The following is a 23,315-nucleotide window of genomic DNA, read 5'->3' on the forward strand; positions in this document are numbered from 1 at the left end:
ATTTATCGCCAGACGAGGCTAAATTCAGTGTTCACGCCATATCTCATAGTCTTGTCAGAAGCAATTTACTAGCCAGCTTAGTCTAGCTGGGATATAACATTGCCTGTCAAGTAGGTACCATTGGCCAAGCATTGGAACTAAAGCAGTAAGCTTACACTAAGAAGTCCTATCTATACTCAGAATGGACAAAAACATATGGCTCATATCGACTCATGCGTTAACGTTATCATCTCATCGACCCATGCTTATCAGCGGTCATCTTCCGACTCCGCTGTCGGTCCGATCCGCAGGGCTTGACCGTTCACGTGTTTTTACCTGGTTGATTGTGTAGAATCGCTCAGCGGCTCTATTGAGGTTTCCATAATTTACATCTTGATTGATTGACTGACCTTCTCCCTCGGAGATATAGTCAGTTGAAGCTAAACTTACAAACGTTTTCTTGGCACCCCACGGAGCCACAGAGTACCTAGTGCGTGCAACAGCGCGCTTATACCCTTGTCTTAACAGCCAGATCCAGTGATCAGCATAACCACAATAACTCATCTTGATCGAATTGGGAAGCGCTCATCATGAAAGTACAATGGGACTCAAAAACAGATGGAAGTGGCTGGCCTACCAAAAAATAATCTCAAACTCAACCCCACCCCCGGCGCCAAGCTCAGCGCTTATACTTCAGCCTCATCACCCATCAACCCTCCTTTATGATTGCTATAAGTATAAGAATGATCTTCGTCCAACGCTCAATAGAAACCATTATAGCGCTCAGGTATATTCAACCCACATGTAAAAGTGCAGTACGATCCAATGCCCACCGAAGAACCCACCAAACCCCTCCATCTCCTCTCCCTCGGTAAGCCCAACCCTACCTACCCAAACCTCCACCCCCCAAAACACCCCCAACTAACACTTCCACCATGCCACGAAAAGACGGCGGCGGCGTCCGCGGCCTCAGCTCCCTCTACATCCTCCAGCAACTGATGCTCGACCTGCAGCACCAATCCGCCCTACCCACCACCCCGAAACCCTGCGACGTCTTCGACATGATTGCGGGCACCAGTACCGGCGGACTGATCGCCATCCTCCTGGGCCGACTGCGGCTTTCGGTCCAGGAGTCCATCGACGAGTACATGGCGCTGTCGGAGGTGATCTTCGGGGCCGAGGCACGGAAGTGGCCGTGGCAGGATGGGCGGTTCAAGGCGACGAGACTCGAGGCCGCGATTGCGGGGCTGGTGGGGCGGTATGCGTCTACTCCTACTCCTACTGACGTCCAAGCTGGAAGGGATGGAGATGAGGGGATCGCGCTGGGGTCGGAGGAGATGTTGCTCGAGGAGAGCGGCGGTGGGTGTAAAGTGTAGGTTTCGATCTGCCTGCCCCAGCTCCCTTCTAACGCCAGGGTATAGGTTCGTATGCGCGAAGAACACCACCGACATCACCGGCCCACCGTACCTCTTCCGCTCTTACGACGACCGCGACGACAATAGCGCATCGTCGGCATCGGATTCAGCCGACTCGCCGCTCCGCCTTCCGAAGGGGATCACCATCTGCGAGGCGGCGCGCGCCACCTCCGCGGCGCCGATCTTCTTCCGGCGGAAGACCATCAAGCGGGATGACGATGACTACCACGAAGCAGAGTTCGTGGACGGCGCGCTCGGGGCGAACAACCCCACCAGGGTGCTGCTGCGCGAGGCGAAGAGGGTGTTCGCGCCGGAGAGGGTCGTGGGCTGCGTGGTGAGCATCGGGACGGGCAAGAAGTCCATCAGTCCCGTGACGGAGGCCGGGTGGCTGCAGCGGTGGGTGGCGCCCTCCTTGCCGCTCAACACGATCCGCGCGCAGAAGGACCTGGCGACGAGTTGCGAGGCGGTGGCGGACGAGTTGGAGCGCCAGTTCTACCGGTACCCGGGTCCCGGGGTCTATTTCCGGTTCAATGTTGAGCAGGGCGTGGCGGATGTGCGGTTGGATGATTACAAGAAGCTGGGGCAGCTCAAGGCGCGGACTATAGGCTATTTGTCGGAGTTTGGGGTCCAGGTGCAAGTGAAGCAGGCGGCTGAAGCTTTACGAGGCCGTCTGGAGGAGGGGGCAGAGGGAAGTGGAGACGAGGTTCATAGAAAGTGTAGGGTGTCTGATTTGTGATGGTGAGCGCTCATGTGTAATGCTAGCTAGCAAGCAACACGATTGATTCATTATCCCGAATTGACCCAGAAAATAACCCCAGTACGGTAAAGTCAACCATTGCAGACACTTAATCCGCCTTCTTCGGCTGACGGATCATACAATACAGCTACACAGCATAAGTTAGTCTCTACCTGCACAAGACCCAGAGCCCCCCCCCCCCCCCAAGAAAAAAAGCACATACCTTGCAAGCATCCCTCCCATCAAGACACTCAATCTCCTCGACCAACTCGAACCCCAACTTCTCATAGATGACCAGATTGGGGAACCCCTTGGAGCTCTCCAGGTAGCAGGGCATGCCCTCGAGATCGGCCTTGTGGGTGACCGCCTCGACCAGCTTGCGGCCGACGCCCATGCCGCGCATGGCCGAGTTGACGGCCAGCACGTTGCAGAAGTAGTAGCCGCGGGGGTCGGTCCAGATGCGGGCGTGGGTGCGCTCCTGCCGCTGCTTCCACTGCCAGTACCGCCGCACGTTGAGCCCGCCGCGCCCGCCGAAGCGGATGTTGAACAGCAGCTGGCGGAAGGAGAGGAGCCAGTCCTGCGCCCACACCGTCCACGTCACGGGCTCATCCGCCGGTTGCGGTGGGAACCACCAGCACACGCCCGCGATGGCGTTTCCGTTACCGTTGCTCTCGTTGTCGTTGTCGCTCGAGAGCAAGGCGGCCTTGTCGTCGTCGGTGGCACTCGTCGGGGAGGTCGCTTTGGCGATGTAGATGGGCGCTTGGCAGGAGAGTCCGTATTGGAAATGGGCGGCCATCGAGGCGGCGTTGCGGTGGAGATTGAACTGGGGGGGTTTCGCGTGTTATTGATGGGTCTTGGGTAGGAATGGGAAATGGGCGTGGCTCTACATGTATCCTTATCATACATCATTCGGAGGGAAAGGGAAGCGGTAGCGATGGGGGAAGGGGGGTCATCGCTGCCTCGAATCCCTCTCTTCTCCGAATGGAGACATACTTACCCCAGATCTCTTGTTGAATACCCAGCGGAAGAATGGATCATCGGCAAATGCTTTCTGGATGCATTCTACGGCCGCGGGGATATCCGCTTTAGTGAGAGGGAGGACCTCGATTGCCATGATGACGTTGACGTTGATGAAGAAGATATCAAGAACAGAACGTAGGTCAATGGGATTCTCAATTCAATTCCTACTGTGTCTGCGAATAGGTTGCGAGAGGGCAATGGTGTATGCGTGAGAATGGCGGCGGAGGGGAATAAGCGAGATCGCCATCTATTGATGGGAGTCGACCGGACTGACAAGAGTAGAGGAAAGAGAGCAGTGAGAGAGAGAGGGAGGGGAGGGAGAATTGAGGTGATACTGAGAGACGACCAAACAGATGAGACTGGGTTCTTGAAATGGGTGCAGGGTGAATTGTGAGAGGGAGAGAGGAGAGAGGAAGAGGGTGAATGGATGAGGGTAGAGTGAAAGACTTATACCGACGCCATCGTTTGGTCAGATTCCGGAGTACCAACCCTGAACAACCCCCAGTACCCCCAGTACATCCCCGTCTGTAAGCCCGGCCCAGCCCATTCGTCCCAATCAGGCAAGTCCTACTCCGCCGCCCGTGACGTCCAAGACTATCCCGCTTTTAGGAGTTCGACGCGTAGGCGGGGCCAGAGTCACGGGACTCATTGAGGTCCTTGAACCAATCACGCGCTGCAGATCGACCTCGTTTGGTCATTGCCCAGCTGGCTAGGCAATTTCCGGCAGGTTGTGCCGGGGTTATCATGCTTCCTACTGAGCCTATCAGCTGCGGTCGATACAGCAGGGCTTATCGTGGCCCAAAGATTGCAGAAACATTGATCGATGATGCATGGCTTCCACTTCTTTATTGGACACGTCGACGCCAGATCTTACCTATACGAGAATCCTTGACTTCAGGGGCTGCAAGTTGTTACCGATGAGGAGTGACAAAAGTCCATTTGACTGACGGTACTCCGTACTTCCCTCTCCCAGGCTGGCTTCGGCATTTCCCACCACTCCCCACGTCCTTTTCAGAGTCGCATCATCCTGATCAGTTGTTGCATCTTCTTTTCGAATTGCTCCGGCTCTGGCCGCTTCACACACTGCGTCTGTCGTCCTCGTGCATTGGTGCTGCATGCCTCCTAAGCATATTTTGGGTTCTTGTGTCGGGTGGATGATGGATTTCCAGGAATTCCTCGTACCACGAATGATTTCATAACGGCCGGACTCGTGACAGAAGTGGTGTCTCGGGACCGCGAGTCAATGAGAAGACCTGGCACACAGCATAGTTTCGATTCTTTCGGAGTACCGTAGGTCATTCCCATTGAGTCAACGGAACCTCTTCGCTTGGAACCACCGTCGACATCAAAAGCACAGAGATGCGGAAGATGCTCACCGCTCGACGAGCGCCAAGAAAATCACCTTCAATTCTCAGACATAAGCTCCTTACAGAAAACATTGTGGCATTGCGTATGGAGTTAGAGCTGCGTTTTGGATGATGGAGATGTAGGTTTGGATGATGGAGATGTAGGAAACGGATCTCTTCGAGAGGGAGCCAAGCATGATTCCGAAGTAGGTAGTTAGGCACTACCGACTTTTTGTTCATCTTCTGAAGCAATCGAGTCTCACAGCTCCTTGCACGTGAGTCGCCTCACCAACACATGCATACCCATAAAGGCGGGCCCCCTTCGTCCTGAACATCATAGCGTCAGACATGGGATCAGACCGACATTTCGCTACGTAATGCCGAGACTTTCCGCGAACAGCCTTGACGGAGCCAATCAAACCAGCGTTTATCAAGAAGGGGCACTTCTCCCCACGTAATGACAATGACTTTTCGAAGACACAGGTTCTCTCTCCATACGTTTGGCTCTGACCCTGGACTTTTTTTTTGTGGTCGGTTTTCAGAGACTATAGTTCACTATCACTGTCAGAGTCAAATCAACCAAAGGTTATATAAGATTTCGGTTCGGGCGAAATCTGCGATCCAGTTCGTTCGACCGATCCCCGAAAGGTTGCCCGATAAGCTTAACACCACCACATAAGAGATCGGGGGTGGAGCATCTCTGACGTATCATCTTCTGTGACTGATTATCAACCTGTATGTATCTCTCCGGGATTTTGTGGTTCAACCGAAGCTAGAATACTGACTCTAAATAAGTCCATTCCGTCAGTAGGTCCCTTGATAGTGGTCCAGCGGGACCCGTTCGTAAGGTGATCTTGGAGTTCGGACACGGCTAGCGGGCCGGATGCCCCCACTTCTTCCACCAGATCGTGATCGGAGCCGAGTGGAGTAGACGTAAGAAGCAGATGAACGGAGGTGGTGTGGGACCAGGAGGGAGAAACAAATGAGAATGTGAAGCTTGAAGCCTTCGCCTCAGGGAAGTGAACAGAGACTCGAGGACAGAGAGTTGGGCCCCATGACTCGGATACAATACTCCGTCCCAACCCGGAAGGACCCTTCACTGCCCGCGCTGCCTCCATCCACATCTCATTTTTATGAGGGGCAGTTCAATCTATGGTATGTGCCGCTCCCCAAATGATGCTTTTAGCTCTCCGGGCTCTGGACGCCACGCTGTGCACAGTATGCCATTGGCACGAACCTAGACGTGGGGACCACGATTCGATAATTCTGCTCCTATGCGACCTGTGAGTAACCAGACTTGCCAGAGTCAGTGGGTCTGTGAACATTGTAGTTGTTCAAGGGGGGAGCCTCGATGCGCACGCTATTCGTAGCCGGTGTGAGCGCGTTGATGGACTTGAAAGTTAGCACTGTGAACTTTTGCGGATTGATTGATTTCACAACCATTTAAAGATATTGTGTCTTATGAGGAGACTTTATCCTTAATCGCTTGAGAGCCAGTCATAGCAGTGCACCTCTTGAACTTCTCGATGTCATGTCCGCTCGCAAGTAGGGGACGGGTTGCTCCAGCGTCATCAGCGAAGTGGAAAGGTGCCATGCGATGGAGTCATTAGTGCTACGCAACATGAGTCAATTACACGGAGGCGAAGGACTATAGCCCGTGTAGGATTTCTTCATAGTTTAGAATAACATGACGATGGCTAGAATTGAGATTGCACTTCTAATACCCTCTGAAAGACACGAGGGATCAAACAACCGCTTGGGCCATCCAGCACCGGAACGTTCTTGCAGGTCTTCAGTTGGAATGCTCAAGCCCCCAGAAAACCAGTCAGGGGCTGCAACTAGCCTAGAGAAGGCTACACAATTAAGCATTTCCTCTAATTTCGCGAGCGCATGGACGAGAATGGCTGAAGCCAGATACTTTTGTTTCTGGTGCAATTCTAGCCAAAAGGATCAGAATGGACCTGCTCAGTGATGCATTGTATGCTCGGCGACACCCGGGGGTATATCGCGCCATCATAGTATCCGGACCTGTACCCCCTTTGACATCGCGGCTGGATGGCATGAAAGAACTGCATGTTGAAATGGAAAGAAAAATGTCAATCTGCTGTGCTCTCTCCAGACCTGGAAAGGAAGTTTTCGTGAAGACAGGCAGACCGATGGGATGCGATGTAGTATTGTAGCGGTGCAGCGGGACCAGTACCCATAGAATGTGAGCGCAGGACAACATGAAACAAAGTGCTACATTTACAATGCCCGAGAGCTGTGCATAGTGAGTCGATGCCGAGTTATCCTCCTACGCTGTCTTCAAAAGTGTGGTAGTCTCCAGATTTCTCTACTGAGTGCATGTTAGAGACGAGAATCAACACTATCTTCCAATACTTGGCATGAGATAGGCACTGTAATGGAGTTTGTGAGTCAGTAAGCGTAGGGCCTTGCCAACCGTTGACAAGTAGAGGGTGATTATGATGCTACGGCGCGATTAATCGAGCTCCTGGCCTAGAGGCACGCTGCAATCTACCAGAGGTACAGCGAACTACCAGTATGTGGTCTCAACCATGAGGGAACTTGCAAGAGTAAGCATTCAATGATACATGGGAAGAAATTCTGGACCGCAGCACGTCTTGCATCCCTCATGGAAGTCATGACAGAAGAGATGAGTCCGGGCTTCCGGTCCATCTGCACCGACATAAAAGGCTCTGTTCAAAATCATTTCAAGCCGTAATGTTATCGTTGGTGAGTGCATCCGAGCCGTCCGAACCAGCACACCTTATCACTGCCATTTGACAGGAGTATTGCACCTTATATGTCGAATGAAGCTGAATAGAATATGTGGGCTCGACCGCATTGAAGCAGGAAACCTGTCACCCGGACATATCTGGCAAGACAGCTTATCTGCCGTAGCGGTTCGTTTAGAGCCGGAAGGAGGATCAAATCGGAAGAGTGACTGACACCGGCAAGGTATCGGCAACCATCCGAGGTATTTTCTGCTGCGTTGCCGGCATAGAGTCAAGAGTCTGGCATTACAGCCAGCGGATGGTTGTGGCTATCTGGTGGCTATCCGGATCATGCGGGTTAGAGACGTGGGCAGGGATCAGTCAGCTACCTAGGCAACACTACCGGCGATTATTACAGTGACGAGAATTTGTAGTAAAGTACTCCGTATAGATTCTTGAACAGTAGGAAATACTATACTAAAAACAGTAGGTTATCCCGAACGGTTCGATCGTCACCTCAAGCGAGTATACTCTGGTAGACTATGCCAGCATAGCCTAAAAACAGCAACATGTCGTTGCCACCCGGGGGAACACAGCCACAGGAGAGGTCCATATTTCTATTTGTAGCTGATCGTCGTGCCTTTGAGATGACGACGAGCACTGATGAAGCTGCACGCGTTATAGAATCACCGATCTCGGAGCACGGTTCTTGTCAGCCCCTCCCCCGCCAATTGATTCGCATCCCCAATGCCGGCAGTCGAATGATCCCGGGGATAGAAGGGCGTGGCAGTTTTGTTGATGTTCCAATTCATCCGGCCCTGCACCGGCCCGGTCGGTGGCTGGCAGTGGGAGTGAGCGGTGGGGGGCGGACACCGCCTCGATAATTGCCCGTTACAGTAGTTTGACAGGGTTAGGGCCAGAAGCATCACGCGTCGGGCAACCTGTTTTGTTTGTAGGGCGGAGTGAGGTTTGCCGGGCGGTGTGAGTTTCCCGGCCAGATCTCCGCCTGACCACGTGCCGCTTAACCTGATTGAGGAAAGAAGGGCAAACACGCGCGCGCGCACCCGCTCCGCCCCGCGCCGGAAACACGACTCACTTCCCCCTCTTCACCGAGTCATCGCCGAACTCGGTCGCAGAATCCCGATTGTTTGTTTGTGGTTGTCACAATCCAGGTTCTTATGATGGCTGTCCAATTGAGTCACTCAGGGATTGGATTTTGCATGCTTAGTGGTTGAGATAGACAAGGCCATCCGAAGTGGTTGGGATTGTTTCACTCCTCACCGGACAGCCGCAGTTGCTCATGGAGATAGGCCCGCCCCTCGGTATTGGCAAACCCACCGATACCGAAGGCGGGAATGATGCGACACATCCGCGTCAGCGACGCCCCGATCCAATCCCGACTCACCCGCGCCATTCGGTCTGCAGCCGGAATCGCCATGCGTCGGTTGTAGAGGTCCAACCCAAGCAGATGGATCGGGGTACTGATGAGTTGGATCGAGGCTGGGATGGCCAATTGCGCCAGGAGGATCTTGGCGTATTCGCTCGAAGCCACCGAGTCTGGGATTGAGGCGGAGACCATCGCCGGGAGGCTGAAGGAGCCGAAAATCGTCAGGGCGTCGCGGATGAGGAAGGCGGAGTAGGTAGCGAAGGGAATAGAGCGGGTGACAGAGCGGAGGATCTTGCTTTGGGATGCCGCGGCGGCTGCAGCAGCGGTGGGTTTGGTAGCTGCTGCTGCTGCCGCCGGAGTTGATGCCGCTGCCGGGGGTGGGGGTGTGGTTGTCCCCGCGGTGCTGGTGTTGTGGTTGTGGCCGAAAAGTTGAGCGAACTTGACGTCCTTCCAGATGCCAACGGAGGAGTTAACCACGAACGTGGTTAAGAAGGTCGACGTCGTGGCAAGGGCGTGGTCGATGTGTGGATAGACCTCGCTGAGGACGGTCTCGGTGGCATTAGCCGCGGCAAAGGTTGCGGTGTAGAGGGACCAGACGAGCAGACTGGGTCGCGAGGTAAGGAAGGTCGCAGGTTGCGTGATAGAGAGCCACAGATGTCGACGAAATGCCGGCAGAAGAGGTTGATTGTGAGAGGACTTTTCCACCACCAGTCTAATTTGAAAGTCAATGGGTGCATTTGCTCTCTAGAAGCCAGGTGAGCTGTACCTATCCAGAATCATCACGGCCGGAGTGACCAAAGCTGCTGAGCCTGCAGCAACCGTGAAATCCGCCGTCAGAAGTTCTGCCAACCGATTGCGCTGTAAGCTCCACGGGAGCGTCTGCTGGAGAACGAAATCATGATCCATGGTGACGTTGAGTAGAAGGGCACCCCTGGCCCTAGAAAGGTGACGGTGGTTCCAACAAAAGAGATATTCTCAGGCTATCCTACGAACAAAGGAGAGGCGTGGAAAGAATGGTGTAGTAGTAAGGGTATCTGATATCCAGTCAGTCAGACATGCACACGGGCAATATAGAGTATAGGGTAGTACTCACCTATGGATGCATACAAATCGCTAGAACGTAACGCTGAACTGGATATGAAAGGAATGGAAGTAGCAGGCGGGCGACGAAACGGAGAGGGTCACCGCGGGGGCCCAGCGTGATAATAAAATAATAAAGCCGAACAAAATAAGGTAATGGGCGTATCCCAAGGTTGAGCAACGTCAATAATTCCCACAGTGCACGATACCTAAGCACTGGCACTGGCTGGCAACAAGGAACAATATCCGTTCGGAGCGAGGGCATCTTCGGCGGGTGTGACCAATGGAAGCCAACCGGGCCGGCACCCGGGTAGCCTCGGGCATAAAAAATGATAGGCAGCCCCAGGCCGATGCTGCTACATAATGGAAACTGAGGCTGTTGGTTGTGGGTGTGGATCGTGTTCTAGAAGACGAACACGACTTTGGTGAAGTGCAGGTGAGGAAGAGGGGGGAGGGGCAGTCCTCAGGGGGTGGAGTTCGCTATTGGGCCATGACCAGACGAGGGGCGTGAGGCTGGCCTCAGGGCTGCTTAATCGGACTCTTTTTTCACCGCTGATTGACTGGCAAGAAGTCTGCAGTCAGAAAAGTTAGCTTGTATAGATTGGATCTTTCGCAACTGTACTCACATAGTAGTCTAAGCTTACTACCCAGCACTTTCCACTGCCCAAAATCACCTCCACGGTAGAAGAATTGGCCGAAATGTACTCCGTAGCCATTCCCAACTTCTAGGCGGGAACCACGGGTAGGGCCCGACTGGGGGATCAGTGGGTTCGTAACCCTGATAATCACCCACTAATTTGCAATAAATAAGTCTAATACTTGTGAGCCTGAACCTACCACCAATCACCACCGCCAGCATCGCCCTTCCTCAATAGATAAGGATGGTCCGTCGATATGCCCCTCTTCCCGATCCACTGCCATGACCAAAACAGCGAAACGAGCAAAAATAGAGGGGGATGAGCGCGGGAATAACTACGGCGGCGGTACATTCCACTTAAGTCGCTACGCTGTCCTTCTCGGTACAGCGGCGTCAAATCATCGAAGCCCACACTGCATTGACTGCTGCTCTTCGGCCCTAAAGCAAATAAGAATGCCTATTCTAAACCCCCCCCCCCCGCCTTTCTCTCCCGTAATTCGAAGCACCCGGGTGTTCCCATCCCTATTCATGAATCAAGCAATACTGGTCCAGAACTGCAAACGAATGCCCTGTAGCAAACAAAAAACGCTCTCAAAACGAAGTCATGATAATCGGTCGCTGGTGTATTTCCGCCGGGGCTGTACTGGCGACTCGAGTCGGGGTCATCCCATGCGCCCTCACATGATCACACAGCAGGAGTTCTGCTTCTTCGCCGAGGTGTAGAACATCTTCGACTGTGCACTCAGACCCTCCGACTTGGATACCAAATCATCGATCTTTTCGCCGCGTTCGAGGACCTAGTTTAGAGAGTCAGCCCTGTCACCTGACTGGCCACCTGCTGCAACCCAGGACCATCCACTCACACTCTCGATGGTCTTGTGAAGTACGATTTTCGTCTCATCCAGCTCCTTCTGGATCTTGAGGATGCTGTCCACCTGGTGAGGGTCCTGGTAGGCTTGGATGTAGGTCTTCAGCGAGGGGAAGGAGATCGGTTCCCGCGAGGAACCAGCGTTCGGGTGGAGGGTGAGGAATTCGTCAAGAGTCTTGGAAAGGACCTGGTGAGCGGCGAGGGAAGGGTACTCGTTATCACTGATGATGACACCGGCGATACCCTGGGTGCGCGCGTATACGTGGAATGTGAAGTCTGCGGTCTGGCGGTCAGGGGCTGATGGTCGAATAGGAATAGATGGATAAAGAACTCGATGTAGCGGGCGGAAGACTTGCCTTGCTCTTGGATATCCTGTCGTTGGCCTTGTTTCGTGCGTTCGGCGACAGTCTTGCTGAACATGGTCATGAACTCGCTAATGCTACCCCTGGTAAAGCGCGAGTAGCTGCTAAGCTCACGCTCTGCGCAGAGCTCCACCGCGGGAGCCTGGCCATTTTGGAGGATCTAAATCGGCGTAGGCGTTAGAGACAGTGGTGCCAAAGGAAGGAAGAGATGAGGAGCACTCACTCCGATGTAAACGATCTTCATGTTGACGACGACGGGGGGTTCTGTGAGGCTGACGTCGATGACCAGCCGAAAGCTTGCGGGGAGGCGGTTGAGGTTGCGCTTCTCACCGCCTTGGCGCCTGGGGCATCCGTGACTTTCTTTATGATCGTCATCACGGGGCTCTTTCTCAATCTATCGTCATGAATTATATCTGGGAAGATACGGGGCATGTTGAAGTAATTCTATTATGCAGAGTTCTCAACATGTTATCTTTCATCGGTACAATTTTCTTCTAGACGAAAGGAAATATTCATAATCCCAGATCCCACCACTAGAATACTCCACATGCAGGTGGCTAGGTTGATCGATATATATTTACTTTGTACCACAACTGCCATGTGTCGACACAACAAGCCGGCAGCATGCTTCACTCCAGCGAGCAGTCGCCGCCATAGTACTTTATTTTGATCACGCAATAACTATATATTCAGGTACAAGGCGTAGTCCTTCAAAGTTAGATGAATGACTACTCTATTGTTTTACGAACACGAGTCTTGGCCGGATTTTCTATCGGATCCGGCCCAGTATACATTGAGAGAAACGCACTATGAGTGACTACGCATGATTGGACGATATGATTTGCGGAATTCATAGAAGGGAGTACCATCGTATGGACGCTTGAGATTCAGACGAGCGAAGCGACCGATCAAAGTCTCGTGGAGCGCCAAAATACCAAGCATCAAGTTTACTTATTGTTGGTGCGGCCTTGGCTACGGAAGCCACTGATGCGAGTGTGCAACTACATTCTATACATCCAGAATGACATGGGAACTTCATCAGGGTAGTCACGGCGCGCATTTGCGCAGACCCTTCCATCGTTCACAATATTGTTGAGCAAAGCAGGTCAATACCGAGCCATCGAGCATAACGTCGCAAAGAATATTCTCCGATCCGCACGCACTCCACCCTGCACTCCATTGTTGAGCTTAAGAACATAGTCTTTCTTGGGCAAGTTCTCCCAGCAGGTAGTAAAATGCAAATGCAGGTCAACCGAGATGCATTAACTCGCTCTAGAGGAATTGAGCTAGTCCTGCATCACCCGCAGATCCTCATAAAAAGAGTCCGAATCACTTGCGCATACGAAGGGGCAATCGAAGGTTAGGATTGGAAGGAGAGGACGAGACACAGATTGAGTCTATGTGGATAACCATGTGAGGGATTTTCCTCCCAGCATACAAAGTTTTTTCCTTTCTCCGCTAACATGCACGTTCTTGCTCAGTATATTGGGGCTAGAATACTTGTTGTTGTTTTCTATGACTCGTTCTCTTCTCTCCCTTGTTGGAACAATCAAAGACCCGCGATAAGGAGTGGAATGCCAGTCAGAATGAAAAGTCAATGCCACTGTTTCCGGGACAAGATGTGCTCACGAATACCCCTTCACGAACTCTAACTAAGCATTTGAACCAGGGACCAAGGGGATCAATGAAAGAAAAGGGCTCTGGACAGCGTCACATTCGGTCGCAATCATGATGTCCGAGATCTTGGGTGCCGTGCAACGCCGTCCCGTCATTGTAACGCGCCCCAGCGCCGCAACCGGAAAGCTTCCCTTGCTAGGAATGCAACGGAGAATTGGAATGCCCTAACCAACATCCTGTCTACCAAACAATGAAAGGGTTGGGGGCAGAGGTTAAAATCAATCACAAACAGACCTTCTGAAAAAGCATATATACCGTCTTTTGCTCCGTCGTTTTCGATACTTTCTCATCATCATCATCATCTCTCACTCTCTCACTCCAATCAAACAATCTATCAAACCTCCAAAAACCCAACCCTCTTCAACTCAAACCACCAACCACCATGCGTTTCTTCGCCATCCTCGCTGCTGCCACTCTGGCCACCGCCACCGCTGCCGTCGGTGGTCCCTCCGCCCGCAACCTTGAGGTCCGCGCTGCTGAGGGCGACAAGCCCCGTTACTCCGTCCCCGATGACTGGACCATCGAGCAGGGTTCTGCCAAGTGTGGTAACCAGGCTCAGCTCTCCTGCTGCAACAAGGCCACCTACGCCGGCGACACCACCACCATCGACGACGGTGCTCTGGCTGGTCTCCTCGGCAACATTGCCGGTACTGGCTCTGGCTCTGAGGGTGTTGGTCTCTTCGACCAGTGCTCCAAGCTCGACCTCCAGAGTAAGTCTTCCGCCAGGACGATCCTATCATCTGCTGGAGCTAGAAACGAAACCCAAGACACGAGTAATGCTAACATTGACCTTTCTCCTTTCAGTCCCCATCATCGGCATCTCCGCTCAGGACATCCTCAACCAGCAGTGCAAGCAGAACATCGCCTGCTGCCAATACAGCGGTGCCGATGCTGTGAGTGTCACCCCCAGAACTCCTCGTGCCCGAAGAGCTTCTAAGCTAACACATCGAACAGTCCGACGACCTTCTCGGTGTCGCTCTTCCCTGCGTTGCTCTCGGTTCCATCATCTAAGCGAGTCTCTGGATGGTTGGATGCAAGGATGGGCGAAATTGCTCTTTTCTTCTTCTGTTCTTTTTGGCAAGAGTAGACCCATTTCCGGACTTTCTTCGTTTCACTAGACTGCCTTTTTTTAAAAAGTGTTTCTTAGTCTACCTAATCACACCTTAATAAATACCACCGCTTTTTACCCACAATGCTTTCCAAGCTGTAGTCTATACAATAAAGGGATTTGCCTAGGTATTCCAATAATGCAACTGTCATGGTTTCCTTGATTCAGTCAGCAGCGTAGTTCTCAGTTTGAAAAGTATATCCATGGCTTAGCCGATACTCGCTAGTGGCACACTTGACACCCATCCGACAAGCCCGCCTGAAAAACTCGGATCTTTCGGAAGACATGAGCCACCGAATCTTCACTGACCTGAGAATAGACATAAAAAGAACACTAGAGCTTTGGAGGTATCATGCACAACCCCCTCCCATGCCAGCAACTACCTACCCATCCTACAAAGATTTCACAAAATATGAGGTTACTACTGGTCTAGTACCATATTTCCATGGCCTTGATCCTCGAACCAGATTGAAAAGAGGCATATCCACGCAGTGTACTACTGCAAAGACCCCATACTCGATATGGCAAATGGCGAGGCTTCCAAAAAGCTCGTCAGCGACTTCAATTGCTTCTTCCCACCATACCCGAAATACCCTGGAGAATCTCCCGTCATAGTGGTACCTCTGAAGGACTTCCCTCTGCACCACGCAGGATAGCTCATCACCAAAATGCCCAGTGCCAATGCGATAACCTTTTCAATGCGGCCCTGTTCTGTTCTCTCTTACGAGGGTTCTACTGCGTATGCAGTTCACCATGCCTCAAACCGAATCCTGCCAACGAGACTGTGGTGTACACCACAGTTCAAAGGGCTATGGTAATTACGCTGACTGCTGGACTCCTCGCTCGGGCTGACTTCCACCTTCTAGATTGCCTTTCTGGCCAGCGAAGCTCCTGGCAACTACACTCTTCAGCGCAGCAGTCTGCCCCTTCTATTCTTCGCTATTAGCACCAAGATCCGTATGTGTGACTCGAACATCAATTTCTGGAAATCGTCAGCACGAGTGATCTGGACCCTCCTCCCATCCAACGTCGCGGGCCGCACCAAGAAATCCAGCACCGGCACCGTCCTCTTCATCGCCTATTGCCGCGGCAACTGTATCGGCGCCTAGGATCTTTCGTGACAAGGACGCGCCCCGCTACGTCCCGGCTATCGTGGTGTGTTCGGTCGTGTATGCGCTCGAGACTGTGTTGATGGTCGTACTTTGAGGATATTTTCTTTCCTCTTCTTTGTACTATTACTTGATCCTTCTTTCGCTGTTCTTAAAGTGTTTTTTCGGAGGCTGTCCCGATTGGGCTGATTTATGGGGGCGACCGGGCGGAGGAGAGATGGACATGCTCTTGTGTGTCGTGAAACTGACTTGAAGGATGGTCTGGTGGATATCTGGCAGAATACCCGAAGCGATAGGGTGATTGCGAGATGGGGTTGACGAAGGGACAGTCGTTGCATCTGAGGCGGTTGAATGCGGAGGAGGATATGACGGATTGGGAGAATGTGCATTTTTTGGTACAGGGTTTAAGAAGCCCGTGGGTTTTGTGCGAGTCAATGCCATTGAAAAATCGATTAAAGGAGGCTGCGAGTTATTCTCCCTGGTGAGGAAGGGGCTTAAAGTGTCGCTACGAAGAAGTAGGCGTGAACAGCGGTTCAATTGCTTCATGTGTTCAATAAGTACTTGGGTAAATGTCGCATGGGGGATTCTTTCCACCGCATCTAGATCTGGTTCTAATTTAGCGACTCGTGCCGCTATGAGTGCTGAACCTCCCCCCGCCGCCAAATCTTCATGGGTATAGGTCCCAGCCCCGTATTCGTGGTTTCATGTCGCGTGGGCTCCCAGGTCGGATGAGGCAAGGCGAACTCGTAGCGATGCACCAGCGAAGCGATCAACACGGTCTGCTCCAGATAGCTGATGTTGCGACCGATACACCCCCGTGCACCGGTGCTGAAGGCCACAAAGTACGGCTGCAGGTCCTTGCCTTTCTCGCCCAGCCAGCGGTCCGGCTTGAAGGCGTCCGGCTCGGGGAAGACGGTCTCGTTGCGATGCACGACATACGCCGAAATCCCGACCGACGTGTTCCCGGGCACAAACTCTCCCAGGATCGTGGTCCCCTCCGGGGGCGTGCGGCGCGGCAGCGCAAACGAGACCGGCGGGTACAGCCGCATCGACTCATCCAGGCAGGCGCGCAGGTACGGGAGATGTTTGACCTTGTCGTACGGCGCGACGACCTCATCCTCATCCAGGACTTCGTCGACCTCCTCGCGCAGCTTCTGGAAGCAGTGCGGGTGGCGCAGAAGCAGGAACATGACGTTGCTCAGCGCGATGGCCGTGGTGTCAGACCCGGCGTTGATCATGATACTCACCTCGGCGACCACCTCGCCCCATTCCAGGTTATGCGGCACCCCGTTCTTATCCGCCATCATGGCGGCGAAGAAATCGTCCAGCTGCTCCCCGTTCTGGTACCGTTTCCACCGGTTATGCGCGCGGCTGTAGACGATCCCGTCCCAGTCCCGGCTGAGCTGCCACTTCCGGCGGAACGTGGCGGACAGCAGCTTGCTGGCTTTGATGAGGGTGTGGTACCACTCATAGCACCAGATCAGCGTCGAGGTGGCCGACCCGCTCGCGAAATGGCATTCTCGGAAACTCACGCGCTTGATGGTCCCGTCCATGGACTCGGACGTGATCTGGTCGTTGCCTTGGTCCAGAAAGCGGATGTCTTCGCTTAGGCCGATGTTTGCGATAGCCGCAATGGTGAACAGGTTCGTCCACAGACGGTAGTCAACCGTCAGGTCCTCTTCCTTGGGATGGTAGCCGCTGGGGAGGGGATCAGTGCATCGGGCATCGAACGCTGTGATGACGCGCCGCGTCATGTCAGCGACCTTGTACTCCCAGGATTCGAGGTTCTTGAGCGCGTAGGCACTAGACAGGACCTTGCGCTTGCGGGCGTGCTCGCTCTTGTCTACAACATCGGCGAGGTGGAAATGAGAGCCGCTTGTGATGGAATAGAACAGGTCTTTGGTGCATCTCGTGCTGTGACCGTAGATGTCTTTGATGGCGTTGGGGTCTGCGTAGGATAACATGTTGGGGCCGGCGCGGAGCACTGGGTGGCTTTTATGTGCTTCGAAGAGTCGCTTGTATCGTGTGCCTCTGTGGGACTCGATTACGAGAGGAAGACTCGAAATTCCCGACCAGAAAGAGAGTTTCGGGTACTTGCGGAGACCCTTGGGGTCTCGGAAGTAGTTGACGACGGGAAGGATGCCATAGCAGAAAAACAGAAGATAGCAGAGGATGAGAAGGACTAAAGCATACATGTTTGTGGAGATGAGGCTGGCTCAGTTGAATCGCGAGAATGTCCTGTGGTCATCGCGAGCAGCACTTGATTGATATATGTCGATGCAGCTGTATACTTACCCCGGATTATGCGCAAGCGAGGACAAAAGCGGTTAGCGCCGGCGAGAATTGCTCAAAAGACCAAGATGGTGAATGTCGGCGAACGGCATGCTACCTAGTATCCACTGCATGATTGTCTTTTCCCATGCTGGCTGATCCATGCAAAAGCAGCCAACACCGCATGGGGCTGCACGAGAGGAGAAAATTCGATAAGGCTCTTTCCAGAAATAAGTCCACAATCCATCATTCATAAGTGGTGGCATAGCCCGGGAGCAGCGCAACTGGAGGTCTCCGCAACGCCAGAAGCCTGGATAACAAAACGAAATGGCTTATACTGAACATTCTAGCTCAAACTCTGTTGACCCTCACTCCTATGCAGCGATAGAGCTGCCACAAGGTTTGGCGCAGAACGGTGGTCGCATTGACGTTGACAATCTTGGTTTGCTGCGACCCTCTGCACCTTGGCTTCCATTGGACGAGCTGCGCCGTCGATTCGAAGAGGATGGATACCTCTTCGTAAAAGGACTTTTATCCCGTGAGGATGTTGTAGACGCTAGGGAGAAGTAAGTGCGCTGCCTGCATGTGAATCTTCGGGGTTTGTTTCTGTTACTGACTGTGGTCAAGCTACTTCAAAGCCTACGCCAACACATCTCTTCTGCAACCGGGGTCATCCCCGCGGGATGGTATCTTCAACAGCTCGTCTCACCCCGATCTACACAAAGGTATTGGTGGTCAAGGCCTGCCAGCTGATCCTGTCGAGGCTAGAATTCTTATTGACGCCCACTCCGACTCCAAGTACCGTGCCTTTGTCGAGCATCCCGCTCTGACGCAATTCATCCGGCTATTGATGGGCTGGAAACATCATGTCCTGTTGGACCGAACAATGCTGCGTCATAATGTTCCTTTTGGGATGTGTACTGGCATTCACTATGATAAGCTTTTTCTGCGCGGAGGCGATGGATACTGCCTCACTGCGTGGGTCCCAATTGGTGAGTCAAAGATATTCTCGAAATGGAGCGTTATGCTAAATCGTCCAGGCGATATCTCAATCAATGGTGGAGGGTTGTGCTATCTGGAGAAATCTGTAGCTCTGGGAAATGAGATTGAGAAGGATTTTACCACTCGCGCTGCTGGGTTCACGACCGAGCAGCGCCTTTCCGCCTATAACGTCAACATGATGGCTGGTGGAATGCTGGCGAAGTCGCCCGACGAGTTCGTGTTAGATCATCCGACCTCCAGGTCTCAGAAGTGGCTGGCCACTAATTATGAGGCGGGCGACGTGGTGTTCCACCATCCGTATACCATCCATGCGAGTGGGCGAAACGAGGATGCGCAGGGGCGCATTCGGTTGAGTACGGACTTGCGTTTCTATGAGGAAGGAGATGCGGAAATGGATAAGCGGTGGTTCAAGATCTGGGATCCCAATGATGGGCTGTAAACTTTGAGGTAGATTCGGTTGAATCGTTGAAAGTACCGTACGTTAGTTGATTTAGTTGAACCGTGGATGGGCGGGGTTGCCGGCACTCAGTTAGATGGAGTAGCCGAAAAGGCAACCGTCGCCGAACCCCTCCAAATTTGTGAGATCCTTCTCCTCCACTCCACCAACTACCCCAACTACTCCTTCCCACCCGATTCTCTGCCTTGCATGCCAGCAAGGCGTCAACCCTGGTAAGCTCCCCTAGGTATCCTCTTTCTATGGACACTACTCATTGGCTTTAGTGAATATTGCCGAAGTAGGTGCTCAACTTTTGTCTCTTGTGGGCAGCTCGCTTAAACATTGAACCCAGGACACCACCTGCGATGTAGGCATCTTCCTCAAAATAATCACGTCGCATTCGATGCTAAACTCACTTCATCTGCCTCATAGGTGATGACTCTCGCCCCAAATGCGAACGATGCCAAAATTCTGGGAGAGAATGCATTCGTTCCAGCCCACAGTTGCAGTTCCTGAATACAACCAGCGCAGAATATGCGCAGGATGTTTCTGATGCGTCAAATACACTAACTACCAGTATGGCTCTTTTCCTCCTTACAATCGCAGCTAACCTTTCAACAGGCAACCGTGCATTCGAATACGTTGATGAGACTCCGGCCTTGGCGGCCCTATACGCAGCAGAGACGACTATAGGCGCGGAGCAGACTGACGCGTTTCCCTCTCATCCCACCTGCGAGATCGAACATGGTGGCATTCGCAGTTCAGAACGAATATGGGATGAATCGAGATTATCTGCAATCACTACTCCCCTCTCCGCTGATCTACCGTCACCACAGTCACAAACTCAGGCCACGCAGGCACAATTGAGCCTAGAGGAGGCCTGTCTTATCCGTTATTTTGTCGAGAGTCTCGGGTTATGGGTACGTTGTCTGCGATAAGGTTGTGCGGCTACTGCTCACACCATCAGTTCGACCTGTGTGACCCGGAAAGGCACTTTGCCGTCGTTGTTCCACAAAGAGCGCGCATCTGCGCTCCTCTCCTGGACGCGATGCTCTCTGCATCCGCCCGACACTTCAGCACTCTCCCTCAACAACGTCAACTCGCAATAACACAAAAATATGGGTTGAAAGAAGGCCTTGCTATTGGCGAGGAGTCCATGCTCGCCTACCACAGTCGGTCTATCGCCGGCCTACGTGCCGCCAGCCAGGAACCCAACGCGATCATGGACGAGAACTTGCTTGCCGCGGTTGTGATTCTCCGGTTCTATGAAGAACTTGACAGTATGGCTTTTCTCAATCTCTTCTATTCCTAGCCCCTTGGGAGAGCAACTCTGCTGATTCATCAGGCCCCTTCACCGATCCCCCCTCTGACACCGCCGTCCGCGGCCTCCAAGTCTTTCTCGAAGCGCAAGCCTCTTCCGCAATTCAGACGTGTCATGGCCTCCGCTCCTCGGCCTTCTGGGTCGGCTTCCGGCAGGAATTCCACATGGCCATCTCTCAGCGTCGATCCTTCCGCATACCCCTCTCCACTGTGGCTCACTACCTCCCCACCCGAACCTCTCCAGACCACGTCTGGACGAACCGTTTGCTCATCATTGGGGCGCATATCATCCAATACTGTTTCCCTCCAGTCCATTCTCCTGAACAATCTCCCGGCCAGCGATCCACCTTCTATGAACACCTTCTCAACCTCCGCCAAAGCTGGGCGGCTCGCGCACCCTCGAACTTCACCTCCATCTACACCACTTCTGCCTTACCCTCCGAAGGACTCTTCTTCCCACAGCAATGGTTCATCAACGACACCCACATCGTGGCCACGCAATCCCTCGGGCTCATCGACCTGTTACTTGCCACGCACGACCCCCACGTTGACCGGCTCCGTCCCCGCATGTCGCACCGTCGGGCCCTTGCCGTGCTGGACGAAGAGATCCGTACCACAGTGCGGGAAATCTGCGGGGTGGCGGTGGCCAACCGGCAGAGTCCAACGGCAGCGTTGACAGCGAGTCTGGCGGTGGTGCTAGGGGCGGAGGCGTTTCGGGAGGCGTCACAAGCGGAGAAAGACGCGCTACTTGCTGTGGTGCGGGGTATCAGGGCGGAAAGTTATTATTTCCCTGGAGAGGGAATGGAGGGGGTGATTTTGGGGGTGTGGGGGGAGAGAAAGTGTCTTTCCTGAGCCTGTGAGTCAAAGCATGCGCACTTTTCCATGATTGGACGTGGCAAGATACGAGATTGAACCTGCCGGTCTTCGTCAATCTGAAACAACATGAAATCACCGTCAATAGCTATAAGACAATAGTCGAATTGACAAGAACGGCAGATAGGTATAATCTAGGAAGCATATAGACAAGTTCAAAACGCCAGCCCCTCAGCACCGCTGGAGAATCAGACCCAGCAGAAGTGGTGGTATAAAACCCCGAATGGTTTGAGAAAATCAAAGAAAAGGACCCCCATAATCGTCAAGTCATACAATATCCACGCTCTTCACAAATAGCTTTTTTCCTTGAGGGACTCGCAAAATGGTATCGTATCGTCCTCATCGAAGCGAGATCCGGAACCCTCCGGAAAAGTGGTGCCAACCAAAGACGGAAACTAGTAATGCGACGAATCATTCTCCGAATCTGCAAGTTCCACGAAAAATTAGCCTCTACCCTCTTTATCCAAAAACCGACTGAAGGGAAGTTCGGGGGGGGGGAGGAGGAAAACATACATCCCGACTCCACATCCCGGACGACCGACGCCGCAGGGCCCTTCCCACCACCACCACCACCACCGCCACCAGCCCCGGGGTACCCCATCATGGACTCGCGCTGGAAGAAGCCCAGATTCTTTAAGCGCACGGAGCGCATGTAGGATTCCTGCTCGCGGGAGAAGTTGTAGGGCCGCTCCTTCTCGGGCCCGCCGTAGGTCTTGAAGAGGGCGGCGCCCAACGCGACGACGGCGAGACAGGCGATGATGACGATGACGATGATGGCGGATCTACTGAGGGTGCCCATTTTGATTGATTTGTGTGTAGGTTTGTGGGAGGTTTAGAGGTGAAACTGACACCCGATGGTTGGCGTTTGCGATTCGGGGGTTTTCTGGGCTGGAAATTTTCTCTGCTGTAGTGTTGAGATATATAGTAGTGGGCACGGCCGTTGCGATGCGTGGTGGGCTTGATTGCGATCGGGGACGGGGAACTTGGTGGTCCGAGTTATAGTACCCTCGATGGAGACTGACTAGAATTGGGACTAGTCTAGTAGTGTCGTTGATTTATTTTTGGGAGGGGAGGGGGGAAACTAGGCGGCGGGAGTGTGTGCGGATTTATAATCGCATGCTCGATGGGATGGTTTGTTTTTTTTTTCGGTGGGAGACACAGACTGATTCGATGGTGATGAGTGGTGGGAGCGAGTGAGTGAGGGGAACGGAAGTAAGTGGGAGGAGGAGAGGAGGAGAAGGAGTCCGACCGAGAGTCAGAGAGAGAGAGAGCGAAGAGTACAATATTTAATCGGAGAATCGGAGCGAAGATAATAGCACCACCACTCAGCAAGCAATCCAAGCAATTCAAGGACAAAGAGGGAAAAAAAATCGACCACTACTGATTCGGACGCGTGAGGGAGGGGCCCACTGTTATTTATAAATCGGATTGGAACAAGATGAATCATGGATGAGAGAGAGGCAGAAATCGAAGGAAGAGTGACATGGGTCATGGATGGATGGATGGATGGATGGATGGATGGACTCGATGGTTGCCCACGCGGCCTGCTGGCTGTGTTCCAAGCTGGCTGACGGCCGTCTTTCATTGCCATTGGGTGAGCCTCTGCTCGGTCGGCGCGTCTCCACTGTTGTGCGCTTCGAGTCCTTGGGGTGCCTGCCTCTGGTTTACACTTGAATAATAAGCCCATTCTTTTCTTCAATCATTTTGTTATTGACCGGATAGGTAGATTGTTTACAGATTGAGTGTGTTTTATTCACAGCCTGAATCAACTCATTGGCAACAATGATCTTGCAATCAGTCTTTGCTATCTCTCATTAGGTTCTCATCTTATCGACCCCCTCTTCTCATTCCACCACTCCGCCCTTGCCGAAAGCTTGACCAAAGCGACCAAGCGGAGATGGCTTCATCATTGGCTGGAGATGATGTTGCTGCGGACTCCGGTGACTCCTCGGTCTACATAGTAGAATTGTCCACC

The 23,315-nt window shown here is 53.0% G+C and overlaps 9 protein-coding genes across 9 annotated transcripts; 4 read left to right on the forward strand and 5 right to left on the reverse strand.

Annotated features, from left to right (window-relative positions):
- The first annotated feature begins 765 nt into the window (after positions 1-765).
- Positions 766-2,141, forward strand: BO66DRAFT_396409 (FabD/lysophospholipase-like protein). The gene is made up of 3 exons (XM_025648459.1): positions 766-850; positions 928-1,351; positions 1,401-2,141. Exons 1-3 carry the CDS (start codon positions 805-807, stop codon positions 2,128-2,130), a joined length of 1,200 nt encoding a protein of 399 aa, XP_025497949.1. The 5' UTR covers positions 766-804; the 3' UTR covers positions 2,131-2,141.
- On the reverse strand, positions 2,112-3,585 carry BO66DRAFT_361602 (uncharacterized protein). Its single transcript, XM_025645048.1, has 3 exons — positions 3,128-3,585; positions 2,354-2,953; positions 2,112-2,278 (listed from the first exon to the last, which is right to left on the reverse strand). Exons 1-3 carry the CDS (start codon positions 3,242-3,244, stop codon positions 2,240-2,242), a joined length of 756 nt encoding a protein of 251 aa, XP_025497950.1. The 5' UTR covers positions 3,245-3,585; the 3' UTR covers positions 2,112-2,239.
- Positions 3,586-8,480: 4,895 nt separating this feature from the next.
- BO66DRAFT_337020 (uncharacterized protein) lies at positions 8,481-9,503 on the reverse strand (the record flags this gene model as incomplete). The annotated part of the gene is made up of 2 exons (XM_025644312.1): positions 8,481-9,309; positions 9,364-9,503. 2 exons carry the CDS (start codon positions 9,501-9,503, stop codon positions 8,481-8,483), a joined length of 969 nt encoding a protein of 322 aa, XP_025497951.1.
- A 1,278-nt stretch (positions 9,504-10,781) lies between these two features.
- BO66DRAFT_424371 (palmitoyltransferase YKT6) lies at positions 10,782-11,788 on the reverse strand (the record flags this gene model as incomplete). Its single annotated transcript, XM_025650164.1, has 4 exons — positions 10,782-11,111; positions 11,178-11,458; positions 11,539-11,704; positions 11,768-11,788. The coding sequence occupies 4 exons, from the start codon at positions 11,786-11,788 to the stop codon at positions 10,992-10,994; spliced, it is 588 nt and encodes a 195-aa protein (XP_025497952.1). The 3' UTR covers positions 10,782-10,991.
- A 1,735-nt stretch (positions 11,789-13,523) lies between these two features.
- BO66DRAFT_424372 (hydrophobin family protein) lies at positions 13,524-14,389 on the forward strand. The gene is made up of 3 exons (XM_025650165.1): positions 13,524-13,931; positions 14,026-14,114; positions 14,176-14,389. The coding sequence occupies exons 1-3, from the start codon at positions 13,604-13,606 to the stop codon at positions 14,230-14,232; spliced, it is 474 nt and encodes a 157-aa protein (XP_025497953.1). The 5' UTR covers positions 13,524-13,603; the 3' UTR covers positions 14,233-14,389.
- A 461-nt stretch (positions 14,390-14,850) lies between these two features.
- On the forward strand, positions 14,851-15,438 carry BO66DRAFT_444296 (uncharacterized protein; the record flags this gene model as incomplete). The annotated part of the gene is made up of 3 exons (XM_025651582.1): positions 14,851-14,946; positions 15,006-15,143; positions 15,196-15,438. 3 exons carry the CDS (start codon positions 14,851-14,853, stop codon positions 15,436-15,438), a joined length of 477 nt encoding a protein of 158 aa, XP_025497954.1.
- A 632-nt stretch (positions 15,439-16,070) lies between these two features.
- BO66DRAFT_476027 (cytochrome P450) lies at positions 16,071-17,633 on the reverse strand (the record flags this gene model as incomplete). Its single annotated transcript, XM_025653293.1, has 1 exon — positions 16,071-17,633. One exon carries the CDS (start codon positions 17,631-17,633, stop codon positions 16,071-16,073), a length of 1,563 nt encoding a protein of 520 aa, XP_025497955.1.
- A 1,253-nt stretch (positions 17,634-18,886) lies between these two features.
- On the forward strand, positions 18,887-21,527 carry BO66DRAFT_465123 (uncharacterized protein; the record flags this gene model as incomplete). Its single annotated transcript, XM_025652491.1, has 6 exons — positions 18,887-19,064; positions 19,580-19,723; positions 19,769-19,859; positions 19,935-20,067; positions 20,115-20,427; positions 20,493-21,527. 6 exons carry the CDS (start codon positions 18,887-18,889, stop codon positions 21,317-21,319), a joined length of 1,686 nt encoding a protein of 561 aa, XP_025497956.1. The 3' UTR covers positions 21,320-21,527.
- Positions 21,528-21,538: 11 nt separating this feature from the next.
- On the reverse strand, positions 21,539-22,523 carry BO66DRAFT_396414 (uncharacterized protein). Its single transcript, XM_025648460.1, has 2 exons — positions 21,854-22,523; positions 21,539-21,764 (listed from the first exon to the last, which is right to left on the reverse strand). The coding sequence occupies exons 1-2, from the start codon at positions 22,137-22,139 to the stop codon at positions 21,736-21,738; spliced, it is 315 nt and encodes a 104-aa protein (XP_025497957.1). The 5' UTR covers positions 22,140-22,523; the 3' UTR covers positions 21,539-21,735.
- Positions 22,524-23,315: the final 792 nt, after the last annotated feature.

Source organism: Aspergillus aculeatinus, assembly GCF_003184765.1.
Source record: "Aspergillus aculeatinus CBS 121060 unplaced genomic scaffold BO66scaffold_88, whole genome shotgun sequence".
Classification (NCBI taxonomy): domain Eukaryota; kingdom Fungi; phylum Ascomycota; class Eurotiomycetes; order Eurotiales; family Aspergillaceae; genus Aspergillus; species Aspergillus aculeatinus.

Coding starts and splice junctions, on each gene's coding strand:
- BO66DRAFT_396409 (XM_025648459.1), top strand. CDS start 805: ATGCCCACCGAAGAACCCACCAAACCCCTCCATCTCCTCTCCCTCG. Junction 851..927: donor CCTCCATCTCCTCTCCCTCG/GTAAGCCCAACC, acceptor TGCCACGAAAAG/ACGGCGGCGGCGTCCGCGGC. Junction 1,352..1,400: donor AGCGGCGGTGGGTGTAAAGT/GTAGGTTTCGAT, acceptor GCCAGGGTATAG/GTTCGTATGCGCGAAGAACA.
- BO66DRAFT_361602 (XM_025645048.1), bottom strand. CDS start 3,244: ATGGCAATCGAGGTCCTCCCTCTCACTAAAGCGGATATCCCCGCGGCC. Junction 2,954..3,127: donor TATTCAACAAGAGATCTGGG/GTAAGTATGTCT, acceptor AAACCCCCCCAG/TTCAATCTCCACCGCAACGC. Junction 2,279..2,353: donor ATGGGAGGGATGCTTGCAAG/GTATGTGCTTTT, acceptor TATGCTGTGTAG/CTGTATTGTATGATCCGTCA.
- BO66DRAFT_424372 (XM_025650165.1), top strand. CDS start 13,604: ATGCGTTTCTTCGCCATCCTCGCTGCTGCCACTCTGGCCACCGCCACC. Junction 13,932..14,025: donor CTCCAAGCTCGACCTCCAGA/GTAAGTCTTCCG, acceptor TTCTCCTTTCAG/TCCCCATCATCGGCATCTCC. Junction 14,115..14,175: donor AATACAGCGGTGCCGATGCT/GTGAGTGTCACC, acceptor CACATCGAACAG/TCCGACGACCTTCTCGGTGT.
- BO66DRAFT_396414 (XM_025648460.1), bottom strand. CDS start 22,139: ATGGGCACCCTCAGTAGATCCGCCATCATCGTCATCGTCATCATCGCC. Junction 21,765..21,853: donor CCGGGATGTGGAGTCGGGAT/GTATGTTTTCCT, acceptor TGGAACTTGCAG/ATTCGGAGAATGATTCGTCG.